The sequence below is a fragment of the Lytechinus pictus genome, unplaced genomic scaffold (assembly GCF_037042905.1).
Source record: "Lytechinus pictus isolate F3 Inbred unplaced genomic scaffold, Lp3.0 scaffold_19, whole genome shotgun sequence".
NCBI lineage: Eukaryota > Metazoa > Echinodermata > Echinoidea > Temnopleuroida > Toxopneustidae > Lytechinus > Lytechinus pictus.
Window position 1 is genome coordinate 4,750,338 of NW_026974140.1, and position 22,523 is coordinate 4,772,860.

A 22,523-nucleotide genomic window follows, 5' to 3' on the forward strand; every position below is an offset into this window, starting at 1 on the left:
TTCCCCCCCCCTCGAGCCCACCAGGGGCCCCTCAGCAATATTTGGCTCGTTAGCGCTAGTGGAGCAGTACAGATTCTCAACAAGAAATGTGGAGCTTCAACAAAAGTATTTGAGAATGACTGCTATACTCCATATATCAGTAGTCAACAATCACAATTTTAAGATCACAGAATTAAGAAATTAAGAAGCTAGACATGGTCCGCAGGATATGGTAGGCTCATATTCTCAGGCAAATGGTCAAGAAGGGGAAGCCGCAGAAATCAACTCGGAAAACATACATCAATCTTTTTTAATAAACAAATTCTGTCACAGACACTTTATCAAGAATATCATGACGATCAAACCGAGTAAATTTTCATCTGTTTTTATTAAGAGTATTATACCATGATATACCGTACAGTATCGCTGAAAGAAGTAAAATATATACAAATGTCATCAATACCTTGTTTGCTTCTATTCTCATAACATCACCCAAGGGAGAATTACAAATAGAAACCTACGAACATGTACATAAGAGAGCCCTGTCACATTAATTTTCAAGTTGGATTAAAATATAAATTTGTGTATTTCTGGAAACATACTAGGAAGAGAAACGGTATATCTCTCAATCTATCAAAAACAATTACACATTTTACACGCTTAAATTGTCACTTCAATTTACTAATTTATAGATTCTCAATGACTGTTTCCTTGAGTTTCTGCTCTTAATGAATTAAAACTCTTGATTAGAATAAGGCGGTGCTGATGTGGATAGCAAATTAAACAATGTATCTAATGTCAGAGGGATACCATAAACCCGATGTTCAAATTTGTTTTAGACATAACACTTAAAAATTAATAATCAGGTAATAAAAGGCATAAATGTAGGTGCAGGGCCCCTGTTGCACAAAAGTTACTTGCCATGCAATGGTAACTTGCATGGAATTCTTGATTTTGATTGGCTGTTGGGCCCTGCTATCATGGTAGTTACATTGGATAGCAAAGTTACTATTTAATAGTATATTTTATGCAACCTGGCCCAGATTATATGAATATAGACCTGTATTCTGAACACTTGTCTAACATAAATTGTAGTTTAGATCTGTGCTTGACCTACATGTAAGGGCGGCCAAATGTTTCACAGAATCTACAGTGAATCCTCAACTTATAACTACATTTGGCACCGTAACTATAAACATGTGGTGTGGAATAACTACTATCTGTTTGCTGTTAAAGCATCAAAAACAAAACATGGAAAACATCATAACCATACTATGTGAACACAGTTTTTATATATTTGACTTTCTTACCACGTAATCTATATGGAGGTTACAGTTAGAACTGGTTCAGAATACAGCCAATGGTCACCATGTATACTAACTATACTAATGGCACTTCAAAATAGATTCTTCAATGCTTGCCCTATAACAAGAGAGGTCCATAATTGTCAGGAATTTCATGACTGACAAAGAACCAGATCTGCATAACAGATATCAAATCAAACCAACTAGAATGATGCACTATTACCTACTAATTATTGTATCAAAATGAATTAATCTTAACATTTCTGGATCATGACTTATCAATACCGTCAAACTTCTCATGGTACATGTATATCCTTGCACAGAAGTGACATTAAACATAAGTAAAATCATTTGAATTTTTATCAATTTATTCAAAGGCTATGAATAAATCAAAATCATGAAAAATAAAAAGCTTGAGAAAACCATTTCCAATTCAAATGACTGCTCAATAGCTCATTGCATTCCAAAAATGACCCCATTCCATTGGTGGTTGCGATTGAAATCAGATAAATTCTTTAAAGATGCCAATATTGGGCATGGCCCATTATATTATTCGCATAAAGTAGGGACAGACTTTGAATGTTATAAGGCCCAAATTGGACAATACTGCATGCTTGATATAAAACTAGTCCTGTCTTTGATACATGAAATGTGAGGTAGAATCTTTCTAATAATTTTTAGACCTCACTTCCTGAAAATTCTACATCTACTTCTCCTGTACCACAAGGAAATGCATGGTTTGTGCTATGGAGATTTGAATAACAATTTGCTGTATTTCTTAGATGACCAATTGATTTGCCAAAAGGTTCCCATAAAAAAAGGTCAGAAATTGAAATTGTTTTTGGTTAAATGCATGTATTCCCCTGGGGAATATAACACTCGCTGTGTGATATCTATAAAGTATGTACAATGAGTACCAGTAAGCAAAGACTCCCTATGGCTGGGGTAATAACACATCTGTTACACACTAAATACGTTGTCTAATGTATTGAGCACTACATAAAAAATGAAATTTTATTATTATTATTATTATTATAAATCAAGCAAGTGCAGTCCCCATTCAAGCAATACGTATGTGCACTGTATTGGTAGGTCAACTCTTTTACGTAGATTATATGAACCTTAAAAATGCAATGTTGTTGAATTCTCTCATCTTCTTTTTTTTACAAACAGACATGTAATCAGTTACAAACTTGTCTACAAAAAATTATGTGTAGAAAAATAGTATCACCTGATTTCATGAAACAAATCGAGTGCATATTGCAGTAATTCTTTCATACAGAATCATACATAAAACATAATACTGCATGAATATGCAGCAGCATTCATTATACATATAACGTTTATCATCAGGACATAAACACGATTTCCCATAACAAAAAAGAAAAAAGAAAAAAATAAGAAAATAATTGCCACTAACCAACATTCATGTACAATATCCATTTTTTAAGAATAATAAAAAAAAAATACTAGGAAAATTTATAGGTTATCAGGACTGATCCCTAACTACAAATGAAACACAACGATTTCCTTCCAATTTACCAAAGTAGTCTCCGTAACACATGCTGTGCAACCAAAGTGACCCTAGTCAATCAACTTTGCCCAAGTGAGATTAAATATTCCATCACTGGTAAATTACTGAGAAAGGGGCATCCTCATGAAATGGGAAATAAGAACATTCATTTATTAAGAATACCAAACATAGTAATAGATGAAACAAGCAGGGAAAGGGAGGTATACATGTAACGGCTCACACACGAATAACTACCTTTTTTCCTAGGAGAAAAAAAAAATCTAATGAATGCTGCGAAGCCAATAAATGTAACTCCTTGTTTGTAAAGTGTCAATAAATGAGAGTTAATCTTATGTACATATCATATCATTCAATTGGACATGAAATTATACAGTTACATGCTTGTTATTCACGGAACTACATATAGATATGTACAGAGGCATAATTGCAAGGATACAATATACACAATATACAAATAAAACTACATGTAGTTTGATGGAAATCATACAGGACAAATGTTAATAGGAAATATTGGACAGAGGTACTGGCTAAATCAAAGCTCACACTTTAATGAACGGGAACATAAGAGGAGCTCTATCCTATTTGCGACAAAAAACAAGGGAATGGGTATAAAGCTTAATATTAGAGTCTTTGGGGTCCCATAAAATTTCATGTCATAAATGCTTCCATGAAGAAGTATTGGATTAACCTACATGTAGGTAAAGCAAAATCATATATAATAAATTACATATATACAACTAATCCTAGACAAGCAAACCATAAGGAGGCGCACTGCATGGCAGTAAAGAAGATTCAAACCCATGCAAGTAGTCAGCCTTTCAAGCGCCATTGTACAAGAATTGCCTTGAATAAACAAAAGATGTACACCTTGGTATAATCATCTATCGTTCACTTTTGACCTCTGCTCAGGAAAATGGTCCCAGCATGAATGAGACGACTACTTACATGTAGGTTTTAACATCACTCACTGTATAGTGTTACATACATGTAAATTCTAGGCTTGCTTTGTAGTTCCAGATGCATTGTGGGAATAAACAGTTTTTAACAAATCAAATGGAATTTATAAACATATTTTGAAGAATCTAAGAAAACAAATTGATTTTGGGAAAACCATAATTGATCACATTAACCTTGGCTCACATCAAATGAAGAAGAGAAAATATGATATTCCTAAAAAATTGAGAGCACACTGAAAAGACAATAATCAACACAATCTTAAAGATGATTTCCACATAATGTATTAATTCTTATAATCTTGTTACACAAAAGTAATTCAAAGAAGAATGTATGAAAAGAATGTGTAATTTCAGCTATAAAATAATATATAATTATAATAAGAGGATAATACAGTTGATTCAGCACTTTGCAAGATGCTAGCTGTATGTTTAAAATAGGTTTCAGTTTGAGGCAACTTATATTAACGGAAATGTATGACTTGGTTTGAAGTGATGATCAAACTTTGACGGCTTCTGCTTGGATGGGTGGAGCTGAGTCTATGGGTCTGGTTGTCTTTTGAATGAACTCTGGCTGCTTCCTACCCTGGACGACCTCGGCATCAACAATCACCTCGTCGATGTCAGACCCTGGGATCTCAAACATTGAATCTAGCAAGATATTCTCCTGTGAAGGTAAGATACGGTAAAAGCTCAGATAAGACTAGAAGGTCAGTCTTTTAGGAAAAGTGACACAAAATTATTGAGCCCGTGCATGAATCTATTTACTGTTTATTTACTGTTCTTAATCTTGACTTTGCATTTAGGTATAAATGAATCATAAACAGATTTCAAATTTATTCATGAAGAGATGAGTGTTATAAAAAAAATGAAATTAAAAGGAGAGGGAATTGGGAAAGATGTGAACCATGGAAAGAGAAGGAAAGGAATGAGGGGAGGCAGGGAAAAATATATGAATGAGGAGGAGCAAAGAGGTGGAGAAAAGGAAGGAAAAGAGGATAACAGGGAAATGGAGGACAAGAAGCAGAAAAGGAGGGGGAAGAAGAAAGGAAGAGGAAGGAGGAAGAATGGAGGAATCTTACCATGATAGACCTAAGACCACGTGCACCTGTCTTTCTCTCTAAGGCTAACTGAGCGACAGCTTTCAAGGCATCATCAGTGATGGTTAGCTGACACTGTATCAAGACAAAATAAAAGAACAATGGTAATACAGAAGAAAAATACAATCTTGTTCTGTAAGACAAACTATAAGAAAAGCAAAGATACTACAAGGGGACGATTGGACACTTCAGCGATTTTTTGAAACGCTCGATAAATGCTCAAGGGGAAGGACGCCCACTAGTGTTGAGTAAGTAAAAATTCACATGTCCGCACGCAGCTGTGTATAAAACATATCGTCGGTGGTCATCCAAACCATCGTATCAGTCAATTTTGGTCAAAAAAAAAAAAAAATCAATTTTGAGATTTTTGCAGAAAATTAAAGTTAAAAGTCCAACTCTATTCATAACTAAATTTCTAGGCAGGAATTTATTCTATTTTCTGAGATATGAGAGGATTTTCACGGCAATGCCATACACTTTTTAAATAAAATGCGCAAATCCCATTGGAGACGTGTACTGAAACAGAGCAATACGATGTTTTGACTGACCGTGATTTCAATGCGCATGGTCAGCCAAACTGTCATCGGCCATCTGCACTGCATTGACTTTGCACGTGAAGAGCGATACGTTTTGACTGACCGCGCGCATCCAAATTGCTGTCAGGGTTGTAGCTCTTTTGCGATATTTTCTCTGATCCTTGCTTTTGTGTAAAAATAAGGATACCATTGTCAAGCAATTGTCTTGGTCTTTCCAACCATGTATTTTTCTAGCAACGAATATGTTGTGAGGCTTGGGAACTAAATGTGAAAATTATAGTAAACTTTGAAGTCGATTTTCTCTGAAATGGGTTTGCACCACGCCGACGATATGGGGAAAATGAGAAAAGGGATTTGGGAGAGGGCACAAGGGCAGTGCATGGGAATAATTCCACCTTTTATTACGCAGAAAACTCTGAAATATATTCATCTCTAATTTAAGACAAAATATTTCAAGAAAAAAATTCTAAAATGTAAAAATCTTCTATCCCTTCACCATTTCTCTCATATGTTTTGTACACAACCAGATTGTGATACGCAAAGGTAACAAAAGGTTGTTACTTACTCAACGCTGTGGGGCACTCTTCCAAAGCATTTCATTGCGCGCTGTATGTACGTCTACTATCCGATCTTCCCATTGTAGTATCTTTGAGAAAAGGGACTCAAGCACCATCAAGTTCAGGAAATTGCGCATTTATTTCATATCAAAAGAGACAGGTGAATCTAGAATTTAATACTCCCAGTAATTTCATGTTTTATTGCAATGATAATAAAAAATATGTACTTACCGAATCCATCTTGAAGAGGGCTTCAAATTGAGGTATGATGGCATTACGCGGCTCAGTCAGGATACGCTGTAGCATCGCCTCGTCTAACGAGCCCAGGCTGACAAAGATTGGGAAACGACCCACAAACTCAGGGATCATACCAAACTCAATCATGTCCCTGGACTCCACCAATCGCAGCATTGCGTCCTTCTCCTCGTTATCTTCCTTGGCACTGGAGCCTTCTGATTGGTTGGTTTGGTCAGCGATGGAAGCCGCTCGGCGGCCTGGACTCACATTCGCTGGAGCACCAAAACCGAGGTACTGCATTCAAGGTATCAATTACGAGATTGAAAAATTGTTTCAAAGGTATTCTGGAATACTCCATTATTTCAACATAATGAATCTGGAACGTCACACAGGTAGTCTCTAGACATGTGACTTCAATATTACATTACATGTAGCAAACCATCAGTGTGTGGGACAGTGAATCAGCAAATAATGCTTGTTTTGGTCTAATTTTATTGTTAACCAGTTCATGTTATAATAGTTAAGAAAATACATGTACACTGTACCATGAATAGATTTTTTTACTTGAATGTGTACATGTAGCTTACTGTCTTGAGTATAATGAAACTAAATGCTGCCGGATTATTTTCAAATTCGATCTGGCAACCATAAATCTTATTGTAATTCAGTATCAAAATCAATCTTATGTAAATATCAGTGCATGTCCAAATTACACATACAGGTCGCTCCATCACAGCTGGATGACACACGGCGCACCGATCAAGATATCTACTCTTCAAGAGAAATACAAGCAAGCGTCAAAACTGCATTGCTTTAACTGTCCTGCAGCAAAACTTTGTCCTGCTTTTGTGCGCTGCGAATGATAAGTTTGCAAAGCCTATTAAAAGATCTAAAAACAAGCAAAATCTTTATGAGCTATTAAGAAGACGGTGAAGGATTACCACATCCATGCAGCCAATACTGTTGAATAAGCTCTACTTCTTTTCTTTGGGCAGATTCAACAAAGCAAGATATAACTAATGACACAACTCAACTATAGCAGGAAAGGTTTATACAAAACTAAAAACCGATAAAGGACCCTCTACTTCCACAGTCTTTCAAAAATTTTCAATACTTCTTTATACAGTTATGAAGTTATTGAATAAAGAAAGTTTGGATGGTATAATTTACCTTTTGTTGCTTCCTCCTACTGATTATCCTATCAAGTCCATTGAAGGCACCCGAAGCAACGAAGAGGATGTTAGTAGTATCCACAGGGACACTCTCTCCTCTTAGCTTCCTTGAACTCCTCTCAGGGACATTGACAACAGTTCCTTCAAGGAGCTTCAGTAGACCCTGCTGGACGCCTTCTCCACCTACATCCCTGAGCTGATGGATCCCAGGGACGGCTCCAATCTTATCTACCTCATCCAGGAAGATTATACCTTCAGAATAGAGTGAAAAAGAGCATGACATGAGTTATGCTGATGGTACAAAAGTATTCCATTACAAAACTAAACATACAGTCACTGAAAAGTCAATTTCAGTGTGTGGGGGGGGGGGGGGCATGGTGTTAGGTAAATGATGATCAATCATACAAAAGAATGAAAAGGAACTCACCTAAATTGAAATACATTCATTTTAAAATATCCTATATACATTTAACTACCTGAATATTCCCAGACTATCCTATTTTTTTATAAAAAACCTCAACCTCAAATGATATGACAGTTGTTTTAACAAAGAAAGACAACCCAATGAGCCCATGTAATTTTATTGTGGGCATTTATAGTTACACATTAACAGCAGATTATTCTTAATCTAAAATTTGATATGAAATGACTGATAGATATCTAATATTGGTTTTAAATTATGTAGTGACTGTTGTCTGAGCATAGCTGTAAAAATTGCAACCTACAATGAAAAATGTTCATTCTTACCTTGTTGTGCTTTTTCTACATTGAAGTTGGCATCAGCGAGAAGTTTGGCTATAACAGACTCGATGTCTTCACCTACATACCCAGCCTGTGTTAGTGTGGTGCAGTCACAGATGGCAAAGGGCACATCAAGACAAGTGGCTATCGTCTGTGCTAATAAGGTTTTCCCTGTGATATTAAACAAAATTATAAATTTATCATTAGAAGACAAATTTATACAAATTATCTCTTAAGAGAGCTGCCATTAAAAGTTAAAGTTATCGTAGTAGAAAGTTCTATGCAATAGTAACAAGTTACTAAAATGGTAAACAAAGTTTATCATTCTCGTGCTATCGTACATGTATGTATTTTTCTGTTTACATAGGCAGTTCTCTCAGACTACACTACACTACGAGTTTAATTACTGCATTTGTGGAATGGTGGTCTAAAACTTGCTTTTGCCAATGATGGATTTATCAAGTAACTATCTAAACCCCTTCACAAGGGCAAGGATTTAACACTCTTACCTGATCCAGTTGGTCCAAGCATAAGGATATTGCTTTTGTCCAGCTTCAAATCAAAGATATTGGCGTAGAGAAGTTCACTGCCTCGGTGCTGATGGTCAGTTTCAGTTGGACCTTGGCCTCCTTGTTGACCAGATGAAGCTCCTAATGCATTGCCTTGGTTGCTGATACCAGCGAGCTGTAAGAGTTCTGGATTAAAAAAAATGCATATCATAAGGCCTGTTGATAAATAGTGCTGAAAATGGGTACTGCAATATATTGTGTACACACAGCAGTAAATTCAATAATTTCCTTAGTACTACATGTATGTATGACACTTCTTTTAAGAAGGCATATCTCCATTACATACAGCACAAGAGAATCTAGGGACAAGGAGACCTGGGCTCGTTACAAGCACCATTATGGTAACTTTGCCATACAATGGTAACTACCATAGCAACATGGCTCAACAGCCAATCAGAATCAATGATTTCACTAAAGATACCATTGGATGGCAAAGTTACCATAATGAAACGGGGCCTACATTGTAGCAGTAGGACATCCTAGGCAATGGCCTACAGTGGGCTTTGGTTAATTTATGCACATGATTCTACATGCACATAAACACAATTACATGAATAAGTACATGTATGTTTTAAAATAATATAAACTAGAGCAAAACCAGAAGTGTACCCATCATTCCGGGTTATCCACAGTAAGTTCATATTGGCAGCACTCTTCAAGTAGCTCTTGTCTGAACTCTGTACACACATGTAGCATGTTTTTCACTGTGCCTATTTGCATTTCCCTTTGGAGATATTAAGTGCCCTTTCCTCTGTTTTTTATTTTGCAGAAACATTTTACAGCAATGATTTGCTGTTGTTGATGATGATGGTGAATGGCATCCAAATGGTGCCATATATTTACATGCACATACATGTAAACTAGAGAGTACTGAAGCGATGACGTCAGTTGCAGGGGCCGCGGAACGGTTTCCAAAGTGGGGGGGGGGGAGGGTGCTGACCATGCAAAAAATCACAATCATATGGTCATTTTTACGTTTTTGTAAACGGTTTTGGAAAAAAGTGGGGGGCTGAAGCATCCCCCCCAGCCCCCCCGCTTCCGCGGCCCCTGAGTTGCCATGGTGTCATGGCGGCCTGGTTCTAAACAAATGAACCCACTGAATGAGAGTGTTTCTCATAGGAGAAAATGGCTGCTATCGGAATTTGATGGTTTGCGAATTGCAACCTATTTTTCAGATGAGCCCGTGTACAGACGATCGTCAGCTGTGACTCTGTTTAGAACCAGCCCGCCATGACACCATGGCAACTGAAGTCACACATCGGTACTCTACATACATGTATACCCATTTAAAAATATCAAAGGCACAGACTCCTCCAAAAATGTATTGTAACATCTCCAGTACACAGAGTCATGCTCCACTCCCCAGGGTGTGCAGCATACTATACAGTATACACGTGTAATGTACATGCTCTTCATTACGTCAAACCCCCGTTTGCAGAAATACAGCAGTTCAGATTGCAAACTGCGGTATTAGACCCCAATTTGTATTTGAAATCTAAAAAATCATTTCCAAGCCCTGGGGGCCGTTTCATAAAGCTGTTCGTAAGTTAAGAGCGACTTTAACAATGACTGGTGATCATCGCCAATGGTTTGTACCATTTACCGCAAGACAGGATCACCAGTCGCTCTTAACTTACGAACAGCTTTATGAAACACCCGCCTGATCAACATCCGCTTGGCCAGGTAATCCCCACAGGCCAGATTATGAGCGTTGAGCCAAGGACGAAATGATAAACAACAGCTGTGCTATTACGTAAGACTTCTCTGCCTGTAGAAGGACCTTCGGAACGAAATTATTGTATTCGATATTTAATCACGTTTTCAAAGGCATATTGCATTCAGAAATTCAATGTTAGTCCATTTTCAATTTCGAACGAAGAAAATCAACTTCGAAATTAGGAAAGTAAGTGAATAAAAAATGGCGGCATGTTTTCCCGAACCGCGCTCGGGCTGTTGTGTTATCTTCGGACCGAGGTCAAGAAACAGGTGTTTTGATACTTAATATTGCATGCTTGGGGCAGTAGGGTTTGTCGTACTTGGAGAAGAGAATTCATTGAGAAAAACTGGGGTATAGTGTTCTCAAATGGAGGTTTTTCGTCATGTTATCATCATAGATCTGGGATTTTCAATCCTTTCAAATGAGGTCTAATGCCCTGGGGGAGTTGTCAGTGTTGTTTTTGACCGACATTTAATCACAGTATAAATACTGACCGGACAAACAAAAGAGGAAAATATTGACAAGGGAGTACAAAGTCCAATGGCATGTCGGTTACTTAACTCAGGTACAGTAGACGTATGACATCAAGATTACCTACATGTACATGTACACATAATTTTACAGAAAATATGCAAGTCTAAAACAGCCTGGGAATTCTATATTCAGGTATTCACATGCGATTCTAGATGTACTGCCTATGAATTGTACATGCAGAATGCCAATTTGTAACTCGTCTTCTATCGTTTGGTCTGTCATCAGTTCCCCACTGTCCACATGGTCTAATTGCCATTTTGTCCACTCACCATTTCGTCTAATAACCAGTTGGTCCAATAGCCATTTAGTCCATAAACCATAAATCGGATGAGTGTTAATTGGGCGAAATGAATGAAAAGAAAATAGATGTTAGACCAACTGGTTTTATTAGACGAAATGGTCATAGATGAACTGGTGATTAGACAAAGTGATTATTGGACCAAATAGACGAAATGTTGATGGATGGAATGGCGTTAATGAAGGTACATGTAGACCATGTGATGAGTGGACGAGTTGGCAATAGACAAATCGGCAGCTTACCAATGTACATGTATATTGATTTCAGTCAGGAGACAGAATTAAAAAACGAGTAAAGTAAATCTTTAGGTACAGTGTGTACATGTATGTACTGTACTGTACATGTAAAATGAAAGCACATCTGTATTTTTGGTGTTCTATAGAATGTGTCACTGCATAACACAGCCAGTCAGGCATGTGTCCTTCAAAAAATTCCCCTCTGAATGTTTATCATGAATAATCTACTTTTATCTTTGCCCAGTTCTTGATAGAAAATGAGAGTATATCATAGAAAAGGGAACAAACTGTCATAATTTAGTTTTGGCAATAAAACACTCACCCCTGGGAGTGAAGTTTCCACTCTGACCTTTGCCCTCAGCGTCTCCTCCATTTTTTTGAGCTGGTGCTGGGATGTTGTTGTAAATTCTCTTGTAATGATTATATACAGCTACTGACAGCACTTTCTTGGCTTGTGACTGACCAACAACGTACTTGTCCAAGTACTCAAAAATCTGAGGAAGGAAGAAACCAGAAAAAAAATGCTATAATCAATGCATCAACAAATATTCATTGTCTCATTCTGTGTTACAGAGAAAGTTCAAAACTACATGTAGTTCCGTTATTTTCAAAATGAATCAATTTTGCTTGAGTTTATCTTGTACCACATATACATACATGTAGGCCTATACATGAATAATGTACTTTACTTACAAACAACATCTGGGATCCGTTTCATGACAAATTTGTTACAATATTGAAATTTGCATTGACCTCCTAAAACCAATATACCTTGCTAAAAGTAAACTTGGTATCAAACTTGCAAATTAGTTTAATAAAGCCTTCATGAAACAGGACCCTGGGCCATGTCTCACAAATAATTTTTAATTGAATCAATTTCAAAATGCAATAGATCTCAATGTGTGGTGTTAACTTAGATGTAGATTGTAATTGTAGATCCTATGCAATTTCTATTTGATTTGAATATATATTGCAAATCATTGAAAGGGCCAAGTTACAATGTACATGTACATGTAACTGTGGCATATAATTTGATTTTTAATATAAACACTTATTTACAATTCCTGTCAAACGTACATGTACATGTAGCTACATGTAGAGTTATCGTGGGCATACATGTAGGGCTTACATGTAGCTGCAAGTTTTAAAGCTGTACATGTACATGTAAGTTTCAACACTTGATTGTCTTTGGGGAGATTTTCATCATACAGTGTACACCCGACTGTACTTTGGCGTTATTCTTTTTTTCATAATGAATCTATAGGCAGTAAAGAAAACAGTATTTAAAGCGACCTCTCTATTCTGAGGGATACTGAACATTCTCTAGTAGGTTTAGAAGGAAATACATTTCCTTTGTACACTGAAAATGTATTTCCTTTCATGATGAAGGTGACTTTATACTCACTGTCTACTAAACACAGATTAGGACCGCTATGTACACACTACTGAACTGGACATACACTATAATGGTAAACATCCAAAAAGACAGTGCTACTGATATTGGTGAAATACCAATTTTTGGTACGTAATAAAAGACAAATATTGTGTCCTTGTATAAGTGTTATTTCTTGAAATGCACATACATGTACATCTGTTACAGTACATGTAATTGTTTTTTTTTTCCTACAGCCATCATTTTCTTCAAACATCTGCATCTTACTCAAATTTGCAATCAAGAAAAAAATCAATTTCAACTATTAGAAAAAAATGATGTTAAAAAGATTCATATGAGATTAATAAAAAAAATGCTATCAAACGAAAAGTTATAAAAAGCAAAGAAAACAACAGGGCAGGCTTCCGAGTAGCTGAGGTACTGGGCCAATCAGGCTGCATGTGCATTTGTACAACGTAAATGTTAGGGGTGTTGCAAGAAAATATTTGCAATCAATGGCAAATATTCTTTTGCAATTTTACAAGTGCAATATCAATTTTAGCTGTAGCAATAACACTCCTTGTCACAAGAAGCTGATTAGCAGCTAATCGCAATTTTGCAATTAATTGCAAGACATATAATTGATGAATATGCTTGCAATTGATTGCAAGTTTCTTGCAACACCCAAAGACATACGTAATTATGTGTATACGTATGATTATCAGTATCCCGAGCATTTGACAGTTCATGTACACATGTACATGTCCAATGTATATATGTGCTTTCATTGGGTATTCAACGATCAATACTTTGTATAAAGTGCTTATCGGGGAACTTACTATGCAACTTGACTGTGTAAATGTACATACATGTATGTATGTACATGTTGTTGGAGGTGTATGTATTGTACATGTATGCATCATGTTTCAAAGTGTACCCAACATGTACCCAACATGCATTCAACGACAACCCTTTTTCAAATGGTATGCACAATGATGTCCATCAGATTATCACCTCTGAAATTGTAAACACTGATGTTTATCAATAAAGTCATGGTACTAAAGGTACATGTACATGTAGTAGAACTTTGATCTACATGAACTGTAATTACATGTATTTAAATAGCAATCCTGACAAAAAATAACATTCCTGATGGTCACACATTTGTGTTCAATCGACTCATTGCTGAATATTGCTGTGCAAAAAAATCTGTACCCGGATGTGTTGATGGATGGAGGGGGGGGGGGGGGGAGAGATGACCTGGGGTATATATTGATGACTCGGACAGGTTGTTTTTCGTAAGTCTCTCAAGTGCTTTCTTATTTATTGTTCCTCTACACATACATGTACCTTGTCCATTTTAACTTGAAAGCTCTAAAGAAGAGAGAGCGAGAGAGAGTTGGGGGGATATTTTCCGAAGTCAGAAGAGTTGTTTTATTAGGTTTTACACATGTAAAACCTAAGGGGGGGGGGTCATTCCCAGAAGTCAGATGAATAGTCTTATAACACATGCACATGTAGGTTTTAATCATACATGTACACTGCACTGTATGTTTAATAGAAACTTTCTGTCTTTCTCTGCGACTAATTTAGCAAGATATTTATAGCCCTAAGGGAAAATTCTTGTTGAAATAAAATGTTGCATTCAGCCCCTCCCTGTTTGCTTGAATACTAGTGCAGTCATGTACATATAGCATATTGCAATATAGGCATGTATTATTAAGCTTTAATAACAATTACCTTCTTTGGTGGTGGAGGAGGTGGTCTATCTGATTTAGGAGCAACAGTTTCTTTCATACTCTTCTTACTATCTGATTCGGACAACACCACAAAGAAATGATGGCACTTTTCACACTTTACAAAACGTGTAGAAGCTGCAGAGATAAAACAAGATATGAAACATAATAATCAGATATGGTGTTCAAGGAGGTTGACGTATTCAGGTTATCACAGTTTCTTTCATACATGTACACCTCAATTGTTGTTTGTATATTAAAGCATGATACATATGTATTTCACAAACTTGTTACAAACGGATGTACGTGTATGTAATAATTAATCAATCAAATTTTTAAAACAAGCAAGTAATAATTTAAAAAATAGTATTCATATGGCAGTTCCTCTATTCTAAAACTTTATTACATGTAAAGAATTTTCTGCTTCCAATGTGCTACCATTTGCAAAAACTTCTTTCATATCCATAAATTTCAACTGGCATAGTTTTTTGCTATTTTATAGAACTACATTTGTACAGTATTGTTTTTTTTGTTGTTGAATTCATTAACTGTACTGTACTCACAGACAAATGTTTCAACATGGGTACACGGATCACCACACTTGGGACAACTAAGCTGGCTTGATTTGTTTCCGCCGTCCCCGCTGCTGCTGCTACTTCCTCCACCCCTGGATGATCTCCTGGCTGGTGGAGGTGGGTCATTCTTTGACCCATCATCATCTCCCGAGGTGGAGAGATGGGGTAGAGAAGTACTCAATGCTCTGCATTGCACAGGAATAGCTAACCTACTCAGATGATGTGACCTAAGGCAGTTCCTTTGTATAAGATGTCTGGAGCAAACTGTTGGTAAAGATAAAGAAAGTAAGATTTATTAGAGTGAAAGTACATGAACAGTATGGCAAGCCAAAGTTATTGTGTACATGTACATGTACAGTACTGTACTGTACATGTACCAACAAATCTAAATTTTCTCGGCTCCTGTAAATTTTCTTGTCTGTACCCATGCAAAAAGGAACATAAGTAAATTGTATACTGAAATTTACTCATCCCATAGAATGTTTGATATACATGTAAACCTAAATATATATGTACATTGAATATACATGTAGGCCTACATGTACAGTATTCCAGACCTTTCTTTCCAGATCGGGCTTCAGAGGAAGGGAAGATCTCTCCCACACAAGATGTACAGTACATGAATGCAAGTCCCTGAGCCCCCCCCCCCCCTCCTTCAGTATGCAATCAACCAAGTTGTGTTGCGTCTTAGAACAGTGACAAACAGGGAAAGAAAATGCGACTTGGGGCAATTTGGCTATAAAAAAAAAACACTCAAAAGTGGTAAAGAGACCTGGAAATTCCCCATTCACTACAATGTTAAAGCTTTATCCAATTGACATTATGTACAATAGTAGATTTAGGCAGTGCTTTGCATACATGTAGGTCGTGAAAAGTATCACTAAATACATGTAATAATAATAATAATAATAAATTGGCAGCAACACACACTCAAAAATACCTTTTAAAATATAGTCCAACTTGTAAACAAAAAAAGTATTCAATAATAGTAATTGCCAGACCAACCTCTGATAAATAATTCCACTATACTTTATCAAAGCCTGATATATTTGTTTAATATGCTGCCGTGTACAGGAAAATTAAAGGCACGGCGCATGCAAAATTGCAACAAACTCCCGCGAATTTCAGAAGAGGTTTTATGAAATAAAGTCCTTCTACGAAACTTACCAAACGATGTGAAGTCAATTCCCCCTAATATGATGAATATCCCTCAAATAGCGTAATTTAAGTATTGATTTTTCTTCTCATTGACAAAATACAGAGCTTGCTTCTATTTCCCAAATTTTTCGTCTAATTAGCTGAAGAGGGTGCGCAATTTATCTTCATATCAAAGACACTACAAGGGAAAGAACTACATGTAGGCACAAAAACAATTTTACACGTAAATCAATGCAAAGCGTTACGCGAAGTTGGCAGTGTCCAATCTTCTTACAGTAAAGACTTTGGTGGAACGTTTATTGACAAAGAACGGTAGCACTAGGGGCTTCGTTCAAGGTACGTAGAATTTTATAATTTTTTTGTCTAATTTGTCATCGCTATGTTTTCCAAAAAGTATTATCGTCAGCAAAAAAAAAAAAAGTTTTTTTAAGTTATTGCAGTTATTGGTGTCTATATTTTATCAAACAATCATGGGAATTGTGCATACAATTAATCAAGAATCAAGTTTTTAAAATACAGACAAGCTGAATTAAGGTTGTGAATTGTATTAGCGCCATCAACGGCTTTCCTTTTATTTTCATGGAAGAGACATGCAAAGCCACTTTCCAGGCTGAGGGTAAGCGATTTTGCTCTTTTTTATGTGCTTTTTATATTATAAGGAACATTTCAAAAATTGAAAATGGAACGCTTTTCATCAGAAAAAGTCCTGGTGAGTAGCGGAACGAGTTTCGGCTAACATTATTCGCGTTATGAAGCGATGTTAACAGACAACTCTAAAATCCATTGTGTAAACACGTTCGTAGTGCGAGGTTAGTATAGTGTAACCTCGGTCCTCGCAATACGTGTGAGTGGGCTAAATGCAATGGCAATAATTCATACAAAAAACATAACTCACAACAGTAGTATAAGTTTTAAGAGTGAAAAACTTGATTATTATCATAAATATTAATAAAGCAACATACATGTATGGAACTGTTGTTGGCGCGGCGCAAATGCAGTTTCGCACTAGCCGACTTGGGCTTGGCAAGAATTTCCCCACCAGTAATTGTTAGCAAATCATCCAAATGTCTTCTTACAAAGTCTCTCAATCACATCGATATGCCCACTGATTTTCCGAACATCGCGATCATGACCATGCATGAATCTGAGTCTGACATAACAAATCCAAAACTTAAAATTCTGAACATTCTTGATGGATTTTCCTCGAACCTCTGTTCACCAATATTTTTTATATTTTTTTTTCTGCCATTTATGCAACGCACTTTTCTTCAGAGTGAACTTCCCCTTTAACAGACACACCCTTTTTACATGTAGGCCTACACGTAACCATATGATTAGAATTACCTGAAGTTGAAATTAGGCGTTGTGCTCGTTTTGATCCGGACAAGGCAACCCGAACCACGGCGGCAGGCTGACGTAATAACGGTGGCATTTTCCAAGACTTGTTCCACTTCTCTATTCTAAGACAAAGGGATTTAGTTGCTGTCCTACTATTTATCTCATGAGTTCTTATTCATTAAATATATTATTTCATTGAAATCAAAGTGATTATTACTATTTTTGAGCAATGTTCACTAGTTTAACCCCGATTCCGAGATCGAGATATGCGTGCGTGAATTCAGTAGTTACGTAGCCGAGCTGTACGTGAACTCCGTGCAGACTTCCCGGTGCGATCGGCGGATCGGTGCCGTGGCGGTTGGCCTGGTCAAGTGCAAACAACTGCTGAATATAGTTGAAAAAACTTGAATCAAACTGGCCGAAGGAGGAGGTTTCACGACAGATGTTTCACTTCTGAGACTGCTTTAAATAGAGTGTATGTTCTTTATATTACAAAAAGCTCCCCAAAATACAGGAACTTGTAGTTTTCCTAAGTATTGGCGTATATTTTCACACGACTTCACTCAGTTCCAGATCCAGTCACCCAGTCCGTCCAAATCACACAGCATATATAATAACATACGTAACGCTACGTCACACGGTTTTAAAGTCTACGTTTCTAGACCTTATTTTAAAACTGAGTTTTCCGAGACCTCGACGGAAGACTCGGAATCTCGGATGATCCGGTAATCATGAACTTGAAGGAGAAAATGATAATAGAAAATAAAACAATGTCGTAAAGATATTAATATTTGAAAATCTGTTTGAAAATTTCAACTAAATTTTTCAATGAAATTTTCGAAAGAAAAATATCTCGGTTAAAGGTTTCTATACATAATCTACGATAATCAGATGCTCTTATCTCATTTACATACAAACTTTACAAGTTAAATAATATCAGACTGTCTTTTTAGTAAAAAATAATTATTGATTTTTTTTGTATTATATCATACTTAAAATTATTTTGTAAAGGTGCAAAACACATTTATTTGAAGTCCTGTTCATGTTTTTACATTATATATTTTACATGATTGGGAACGAGACTAATGGTCGTAGGATCAATCTCGGTGATGTAAACATTTTTTTTCGTGTGTTTTATTGAATCCGGGGGGGGGGGGGGGGGCACTTACATTGCCGAGTGGATACCATGCGCGATCAAAAAAGACGTAAAAAGGATGTCTTTTTCAAGATAGGGCACGTTACGTACGTAACGTGATAAGGGTGTCAAAAACACAAACATTTCAGGGAATACTTGTCAAGAGTATATCGTTTTATACGCCAATACTTGTTAAGGGTGCATTTTCAGAATATGGAAAATACGTGTTTAGGGTGCTTTTCGAGACCCCATGGTCGCGCATGGTATCCACTCGTCAATGGAAGGGGCCCCTCCCGGGATTGAATCAACATAATAAAAAAACATAAACAAAAATACCAATGATTTTAAAAATAATAATAATCAACAACAACAACAAAAATAAAACATGACATTATAACGTAATGCACAGGGGCCGCGGAACCGGGGGGCTGGGGGGGGGGGGGGCTTCAGCCCCCCACTTTTTTTTCAAAACCGTGTACAAACACGTAAAAATGACCATATGATTGTGATTTTTAGCATGGTCAGCCCCCCCCCCACTTTTGGCCCAGCCCCCCCCCCCCCCCCACTTTGAAAACCGTTCCGCGGCCCCTGATGCATACAAAAAGCAGCTTGTATCCATGTAAAGATATACGAATACACATTACAACCTATACAGTCATCTTAAACTCATGTAAACTTCTATGTAACATGACATTGTTCTATACAGACCATGACAAACGCAAAGTTTAATAAAACGTGATTTAAATGCCCATTTTCTTATGGCATACCTTTTTAACATAAACTTATTGGGCATGCAGAAAAATCAATACTAAAAAATATTATTATAGGTCTTGTGTGTCTTAATAAGAGGCTGATCATAGCATAACATCACAATATTATAACAATTTTTTACCAGTTACTTGAGTATTGAACATTCATTGAAAGTTCTTTCCCCATGCCCCGGTTCCGCGGCCCCTATAATTTGACAACAAGTGTATTCAATTTTCTAAGTGCACGTCTATATAGTCCAAAACAATTAATGGGGTATTTCTTATACGGATACAGGGGCGGATCCAGCTTCCGCCAATAGGGGGGGGGGGCCCGAATTTTTTTTCACCCATATTTTTCCCGATCGGCCGCTCAAAGTTGATTTTTGTTTGTTTCTTCCCAGTGGCGTAATGTGCCAAAAATTTGGAGGGGTCAATACGGCATATTGCGCAAAATCAATAAGAAGTTGCGAGCGAGCGAGCAAAAATATTGACTTTTTATTACATAAATCAAAGTTTGTGATAGATTTTTACATAACACTTGGAAAAATAGGCTTATATTTCACCCTTATCTCTTTCCTTTTCTCTTTTTTTTTCTTGGTCGTGAAAAATGGGGGGGGGGGGCAAAACGCCCATGTCCTAATAGTCATTTCTTAGCTTTATTCTTATAAAACAACATAAAAGTGTAATAATCTCATAAGCCCTATTTGAATAGTGCGAGCGCGAAGCGCGAGCTAAGCATATTAAACAAATATATCAGGCTTTGATAAAGTATAGTGGAATTATTTATCAGAGGTTGGTCTGGCAATTACTATTTTTCCCGAGGGCGAAGCCCAGAGGGAAATATAGTAGTTTTGCCAGTCCAACCGAGGATTAATAATTTCCACTATGCTTTCGAATAAAACGCCTGATATATTTGTTTTATATTCTGCTTTTAATAATTTATAACCAAAATCTATGCACTGAGCTTGCAAAGTCCGGTTACTTGCGTTGAATTACCTACTTTTCTTCGAGCCACCGCGCTCAGCGGAACGCAGATTAGTGCCTGCGCCGACGCATCACGGGACTTGCCTGGGAGAGAGAGCTCACTGGCCGGTGCGCCCGAGAGTTTAGCTAAATATCAAGTTTTCTGAAATAATGACGTCAGAATATTGGTATAGCGAAAAATATATCGAGGTCTGACGTCACGCAACATCATAGCTGAAATATATTTTGTCACATGATGCTATTTGAACCAATCACTATACAGTCTTCAATCTAGGTAGGATATAATGTATTTTGTCCTGAAAATTGAGCATCCTGGGCAATGTTTGTAGACGTAGACCTGAACAAGTTGCGTATGTAACTAGATAATTACTGTGAGCGCGAAGCGCGAGCAGAAATTTTTATTATGGGTTCTGGCTTGATCGAAAGGGACCTGTTAAGGACGTTTTGCAGTTAGCCATTAAGCCATATTTCAACTATTAAATAATGCGAGCGCGAAGCGCGAGCTATTTTTTTTTGACATTTCAACATATCAATTGACATTCTAAGCATTTTTTGTAATCATTAACGGTATAGGTAAATAACCAAACAATTGATGCGAGCGAAAAGAGAGATTTCAGACCTAAAAATAGGACACCCTATTCATGTTTTGTAAATCATGTAAAAGGATGGGTAATTTGGTATCTTACTACATTAATAATGTGACCGCAAAGCGCGAGCAGAATTTTTTTGATGTTCTGATCTGAAACTGGATAATTTTAGCACGTTTTGAATAAAGATCAAGCTGCGTATTTAAATAAACATGTGTGCGCGTGTTTTAGAGTTAGACAGAATCTGGGCATTCTGAATGAATTTAATTTTTAATCATGAAAATCAGAGCATAAAATATATGATCCGGTATGAAAGGGTGAATTTAAGCACTATGTAGGGGAATTGTGAAGTGGATGTGGATAGTACTTAATAAATGATGTAAGTGCGAAGCGCAAGCTGATATTTTTATTATTATTTTGACCTAGGACCTGGACATTCTATGCCTATTAAAGGACATTTTGTCATCATATGAAAATCATGACTATCTTCCTATTCCTCTTTCTAAGCGCGATATGAAACTTGTCGATATTAGTTTTTGAAAAAGGGACAATTTAGTTATTAGGAATTCATGAAAATTTTATTATCATCTTTATTAATGTAATAAGCCTAATTAGTGAATGAAATTTGTTGACATTGAGGCCTGAAAACTGGATATTTTAAGCACTTTTGTAATCATGAATAGGATTCATGAGTTGATAAATTTGTAAATATTAAAGGGAGCGCCAATCGCGATACGAAATTCTTGTTAAAGTATACATCCAAAGAAAATTCACGAAAGTGATGATTATAGACAAATTATATATGAATGGAAAGGTCTTGTCTTTTTATACACAAATATGTCACTAAAAAGTCTTATTGATGTCGTGGAAATGCAAGAAATGAAATTATTAGAGACCCTTCTCAGCCCCCCAGCCGCCCCCAGACCGACAGTTCACGCAGTGAAAACAGTCGAGAATAATGACGTCACACAATCATCGAGCTCATCATCCCTCTGTGCATAATACACTGAACCACCTTACTGACCTCTTCAATATCTTCCGAATTTACCGTTTTCTTCATGTAATGTGACATCCGAATTCTGTTTTCGACAACTTCAGACTATAAGGGAACCAGGACTGTGTTATTTTGCCCGTTTTTTTATTGAATTGTGAACTGGAAAGATCGATTTTGTCCACTCGACAGTCTTTTGCTATGCATTCCCTACATTAAGAGTAAAGGAGAAGTCCACGCAATCAAAAATTCATTTGAATTTAAAGAAAAATAACAAGATATTGCAGGAAATTTCATAAAAACTTTGATTCAAATTTATATAATTACTATTTTAACAGTTCCGTAAATATAACCTATTGTGATCAGATGAAGAGTTTCCTATCGTCAAATCTGCAAAGAATAAAAAACAAAATGCCACAATAAATAGAAAC

At 36.6% G+C, this 22,523-nt stretch overlaps 1 protein-coding gene across 1 annotated transcript; it reads right to left on the minus strand.

Moving 5' to 3' along the window:
- Positions 1 to 348: 348 nt before the first annotated feature.
- LOC129260997 (ATP-dependent Clp protease ATP-binding subunit clpX-like, mitochondrial) lies at positions 349 to 18,291 on the minus strand. The gene is made up of 10 exons (XM_054899023.2): positions 17,653 to 18,291; positions 15,139 to 15,414; positions 14,580 to 14,713; positions 11,790 to 11,961; positions 8,623 to 8,808; positions 8,120 to 8,284; positions 7,371 to 7,624; positions 6,195 to 6,494; positions 4,853 to 4,945; positions 349 to 4,437 (listed from the first exon to the last, which is right to left on the minus strand). The coding sequence occupies exons 1-10, from the start codon at positions 17,738 to 17,740 to the stop codon at positions 4,270 to 4,272; spliced, it is 1,836 nt and encodes a 611-aa protein (XP_054754998.2). The 5' UTR covers positions 17,741 to 18,291; the 3' UTR covers positions 349 to 4,269.
- Between the last annotated feature and the right edge of the window lie 4,232 nt (positions 18,292 to 22,523).